The sequence below is a fragment of the Bubalus kerabau genome, chromosome 8 (assembly GCF_029407905.1).
Source record: "Bubalus kerabau isolate K-KA32 ecotype Philippines breed swamp buffalo chromosome 8, PCC_UOA_SB_1v2, whole genome shotgun sequence".
Taxonomy (NCBI): Eukaryota; Metazoa; Chordata; class Mammalia; order Artiodactyla; family Bovidae; genus Bubalus; species Bubalus kerabau.
Window position 1 is genome coordinate 69,172,630 of NC_073631.1, and position 6,000 is coordinate 69,178,629.

General features: G+C 43.3%; 1 protein-coding gene across 1 annotated transcript in view; it reads left to right on the forward strand.

Moving 5' to 3' along the window:
• NOD1 (nucleotide binding oligomerization domain containing 1) overlaps positions 1 to 5,595 on the forward strand; it is a 41,421-nt gene extending 35,826 nt beyond the window's left edge. The window contains exon 11 of the mRNA XM_055590484.1: positions 4,643 to 5,595. Within this exon, the coding sequence (XP_055446459.1) occupies positions 4,643 to 4,715 (73 nt within the window). The 3' untranslated portion in view covers positions 4,716 to 5,595. The remainder of the gene's footprint in view (positions 1 to 4,642) is intronic.
• Positions 5,596 to 6,000: the final 405 nt, after the last annotated feature.

The window sequence follows — 6,000 nt, forward strand, 5'->3', positions numbered from 1 at the left end:
CATTCATGGAGCTAGGGACCCCTGGGGAGAGGTGCCCACTGTGAGGCACCCAGGTGAAAATGTCAACCAGGTAAGAGGCTCCGGAGTACAGAGGTCTCACCCAGGTCACTGACATACAGATGAGGCCAGGGATAGATGAGGTTCTTCTGGGGAAGAGGGCCAGGCCCCAAGCCTGGAGGAAATCCATTATTTAGAGGTTATGTGGAGGAGAATATAAAAAAGAAGATGGAGTGATCAGATGTAAATATCAAGCCAAGAAACGGATGGTAGTGTTTCAAGGAGGAGGAAGAAATGCCTGTGAAGATCAAGAAAGATAAGGCCTGAAAAATGTCATTTAAATTCAGTTTTATAGAGGCTGTTGGTGACCTCAGACCCATTCCATGGAGTGACGGTAGCTCCATGAAGGGATTTTTTTTAAATTGGATTATAAGTGCTTTACAACGTTGTTAGTTTCCGCTGTACAACAGCATGAATCAGCTGTGTGTATACATACGTCTCCTTCCTCTTGGGCACCCCTTGAGGTCGTCACACAGCGCTGAGAGGAGCAGCTCCCCACAGCGGTCTGTTTTACATGGGCGTGCATATGTCAGTGCTACTCGCTGTTTGTCCCGCCCTCTCCTTCCCTCACTGTGTCCACAAGTCAGTTCTCTATGCCTGCATCTCTATTCCTGCCCTGCAGATAGGTTCACCAGTACTGTTTTTCTCGATTCCATATATATACATTAATATATTTTTCTGACTTAACTCTGTATACAGACTCTAGGTTCGTCCACATTGTTACAAATGACCCAGTTTTGTTCCTTTTTGTGTTTGAGTAATATTTCATTATATGCCACGTCTTCTTTATCCATTTGTGTTCATGGACCTTGAGGCTATTTTCAGTAGTGCTGCAGTGAATACGGGAGCACAGGTACCTTTTTGAATTGTTTTCTCAGAGTAGATGCCTAGGTGTAGGATTACTGGGTCCTATGATAGCTTTTAGTTTTTTAAGGAACCTCCATACTGTTCTCCATAGTAGTTGTTAGCAGTTTACATTCCCCCCAGCAGTGCAAGAGGGTTCCCTTTTCTCCACATCCTCTCCAGCATTTATTATTTGTAGATTTCTTTTGATGATGGCCATTCTGACTTGTGTGAGGTAATACCTCATTGAAATTCTGATTTGCATTTCTTTAACAATGAGTGATGTTGAGCATCTTTTCGTGTGTTTGTTGGCCATCTGGAAAGGATTAATATCAAACAAGTCATCAAGATGGCCGAGTAAGAGGATGGGGAGCTCCCCTCCCTCCACAAACACATTGAAAACACATCCAAGTGTAGACCAAGTCTCATGGAAAACTGGAAACTGGCAGGAGAACTCCTATACAACCAAGGCTACAAGAAAGATTCCCATGTAATCAGGTAGGATGGGAGAAAAAAAGAATCAGGTGACGATGGCACCCCAGGAAAGGGACTAAGAGGAAAAGGAAGCCTGGGAAGTGAGCGGGTTGAACCAGAGACTGGGTGTCCCAGTCCTGGGCTCCCGAGCAGAGGAGACAAGCCCCCTTGGCTGCTTGGAGAGCCATTATGACAGAGAGAAAGGCTGGAGCACCTAGACTCCACTTGGGAGGAGTGTGTGGGTGCTTGCTTGCCACCAGACAGGGCAGAAAGAGGTCTGCCCGACTGGCTGCCACCTCACTGTGCTCCCAAAGCCGCGCTGAGCTAACACCCCAGGCCCACTCACTCCACACCACAGATTGGCACTAGATCTAGAGAATCCAAGTCCTGGCAGAAGACCTGATCTAGGGACAGACGTGGCCCCCAGGCGCCTGCTGGGTGGTTGCTAAAGCAGCCCCGATGTCTGATGGCAACACAGCTGCTTCGGCCATGATGCCATGACCCCCACTGCTAGCCAAGCAGATGCTCCAGGCTCTCCATGCCACAGCCCTGCTCTAGATCTGGCATGACCACAGTGGGAAGAAACATGACCTTGGGCTGCATGTGAGACGCCTACACAGGTGGGGCATCAGACCTCTCTAAATGCACAAGCCCCAGTGCAGGGAGAAGGGAAAACATACACTTACAGGGAACAGAGCCAACTCTCTAGCCCAAAGCTCAGGGCATTTGCTCCAGCACCTGCCCTGTGTGATGGTTACTGAGCAGAGAGGAGGTCCCACATCACTTCCTGTGCAGGTTCTAGCTCTTTCAGTTCTAGCCACACTCCATCAAGGTGATGGTGGCCAGCACACTGAAGAAGACATGGCTGGCATTCACAGTCAAATCCAGTCCTCACACCAAAGACACTGGGCACACACGGTCTACATAGGGACACTCACATAAAAACACCTCTCCATGACCACAAGAGATTACTTTTCTCTCTTTCAGTGAATTTAGGTGAAACAGTTAAGGAAAAAGCAGAGGGACTACTCCCAATTGAAAGAGCAAGAGAAACCCCCTGGGAAAAGTAATGAACTAGAGATAATTGGTCTTTTTGGTAATTTTTATTACCAAAAAGCTGGTAATAAAAATGCTAACTGAATGAAGAAAACTGATCTAAGCACAGATCATTTTAACAAAAACTATAAAAAGATCTAATCAAAAATTCAATTTCTGAGATAAAACTCACTGTAAAAGCAATAGCAGATTAAATGACACAAATCCAAATGATCTGAAAGATAAAATAATGGAAATCAATCAACATAGCAGACAGAAAAAAAATGAAAGCAACATAAGAGATCCATGGAATAATATAAAATGTGCCCATATCTGCTGTGTAAGGATTCCAGAAGGAGAAAAGGGAATAAAACATGTATTTGAAGAAATTATGGCTGAAAACTTCCCAAACCTAAAGAAGGGAACAAATATCCAGGAACAGAAATAACAGAAGGTCCCAAATAAGATGAACTCAAACAGAATCACACCAAGACATATCATAATTAAAATGGCAGAAGTTAAAGAATTCTAAAGGCAGCAAGAGAAAAACAGTCCTTTACAAGGAAATCCCCAGCAGGCTATCAGCTGGTTTCTCTGCAGAAACCTTGCATGCCAGAAGAAGTGTTAATAGCGTGATATGTTCAAAGTCCTGAAAGGGAAAAGTATCAACCTACGATACTTAATCCCAGGAAGAGTATCATTTAGAATATAAGAATTTCTCAGAGAAGCAGAAAGCAAAGAATTCACCATTACAAAACCTACCCTAAGAGAAATGTTGAAGAATCTTCTCTAAATGGAAAAGAAGCTATAGCAAAGGGAAAATACCAATAGAAAAAGCAAATATATATTGAGGATTGAAGATTGCTTAAACCAGTACATGGATTAAAGATGAAAAAATTGAAAAAAATGACTATAACTATACTAAATAAAGGGATAAGCAGGGAGATATAAAATATGACATTAGGAATTAAAAATGGAGCTCTAAGGCAAAATGGATAAAAGCAAAAATAAACAAATGGGACCTGATTAAACTTAAAAGCTTTTACATAGCAAAGGAAACCCCTAAAAAAATGAAAAGACAACCTGCAGAATGGGATAAAGTATTTGCAAATGATGAAATTGGCAAGGGATTAATGTCCAAAATATACATAACAGCTCATACATCAAAAGAACAGCCCAATTAAAAAATGGGTAGAAGACCTGAATAGACGTTTTTCCAAAGACAATTTACAGATTCCCAACAGGCACATGAAAAGGTGCTCAACATTACTAATTATTAGAAAATGCAAATCTAAACCCAATGAGGTATCACTTCACACCTGTCAGAATGGCCACCATCAAAGTCTACAAATACTAAATGCTGGAGAGGATATAGAGAAATGGGAACCCTCATGCACTGTTGGTGGGAATGTAAATTGGTGCAGCCACTAGGGAAAACAATATGGAGGATTCTTAAACTAACAGTAGAACTACCCTATGATCCAGCAATTGCACTCCTGGGTATATGTCCAGAAAAAGATAAAACACTCATTTGAAAAGATATATGTACCCCAGTGTTCACAGCAGCACTATTTACAATAGCCAGGACATGGAAGCAACCAAGTGCCCATCAACAGATGACTGGGTTAATATGTGATAAACACACATGTATATGTACATATATATGTACACATAATATATATGTACACACACATATGCACAATGGAATGTTACTCTGCCATAAAAAGAATGAAATACTGCTATTTACAAAGTGGATGGACCTAGAGAATATTATGCTAAAAGAAATAAGTCACAAAAAGACTATTATATCAGGTAGATGTGGAATCTAAAAAAATAATACACATGCTTGTATATATGCAAAACAGAAAGAGACTCACAGATATAGAAAATGAACTTGTGGTTACCAAAAGGGTGAGGAACAAATCAGGGGTATGAGATTAACATATATACAAATTACTATATTATAAAATAATAATATACTGTGTAGCACAGGAAAATTATACCCATTATCTTGTAATAACCTGCATTGAAAAATAATGTACAGAAATACTGAATCACCATGCTCTACACCTAAAATTAACACAATACTGTAAATCAACTATACTTCAGTTTTAAAAAAGAAAAAAGTGTTTGAATTTCAGGGCTGTGTGAAGCATGAGTGTGTGTTAGGAACACATGTTGGGAAGGTGTATACAGTAGTCCCTCACTTACTTGTGTTCTTTTTCTCCAACAGCTTAAATGGAAACTTGATAAAGCCAGAGGAGGCCAAGGTCTTTGAAGATGAGAAGAGGATTGTCTGTTTCTGAGGGGATATTTTCTCCTGGGTGGGTCTTGGACCTGGGGGCAACTCAGTGCAGTCGCCTGTCTTGGATGGCGGCATCCAGGGTCTGCTGAGGTGGGACTTCTAGGAATCCAGCCTTCCTGATGCAGATCAAGTGGGATCTGGCAGAGATCCCTCTGACTGGCAGAAGCCCTGAGTGGCTGTTACAATTCTGCAGGAAAAGCATGAGCCATTTTAGTGACTGTAAACATTCTATAAAGAGATGTTAATGCATAGCCATGATTATGTAAAATCTGCACCTAGAGGAATGAGACTCAGAGCTCGCACAAATGCCTGCCCCAAGGCCAGGGGGAGCGAGTCAGTCACCGCCATGTTCACTGAAGAGATGGAGACGTGGTGCACAGTTGGTACCATGTTTCTTGGGGGGCAGAGGTGCTCAACAAAGGAAAGTATTTTGCCTGAAATATTGTCTTCCTCCTCAGTGCCTCCCCAAGTGTTGATACTATTCCCACCTCACTGCAGACACTGAGGGGGTGCAGTGTGGGGGTTTGACTCCTCCCAGGCTCGCTCTGTAGGGAGCTGGTGCCAAAGGAAGGACCCACCATGGGCTTTTGTCTTAGTCCTGGAGTCTGTCTGCTGACAAAGATGGCAGGATGCCCTCTTCACCAGTCTGAGGGACAGGGCAATGTCTGCATAATACTGAGGCCCCACTCAGGGCTTTTGTGGAATGGGCTCTGCCCCAGGAAGAAGAATCAGTACCGTCCTCCAAAAGGAATAAAGGCCTGGCGTGCCCTTGTGGCCATGGCATCCAAACTGGAGCTTCTCTCTCGCCCTGTGGAGAAAGGGAAGTCTCCTGCCCCTGAGCAGTTGTGAGGGTAGCTGTGTTGGAGGCAAGGCTCCGAGTCGCTGAGAACTCAGCTGGGAGAGCATGTTAGACCCCCGCCACCATGGTGGGCATGCAGTGGATGCTAAATGGGGGGAAGGAGGAGGTTTTACCAGATAACTCGTTCATTTGCCAATTCATTTGTTAGTAAAATACTGAAACACTCATTATTTCTAATTGAGTTCAGTTCAGTTGCTCAGTCATGTCCGACTCTTTGCAACCCCATGAACTGCAGCATGCCAGGCCTCCCTGTCCATCACCAACTCCTGGAGTTTACCCAAACTCATGTCCATTGAGTCAGTGATGCCATCCAACCATCTCATCTTCTGTCATCCCCTTCTCCTCTTGCCCTCAATCTTTCCCAGCATCAGAGTCTTTTCAAATGAGTTAGCTCTTCGCACCAGGTGGCCAAAGTATTGGAGTTTCA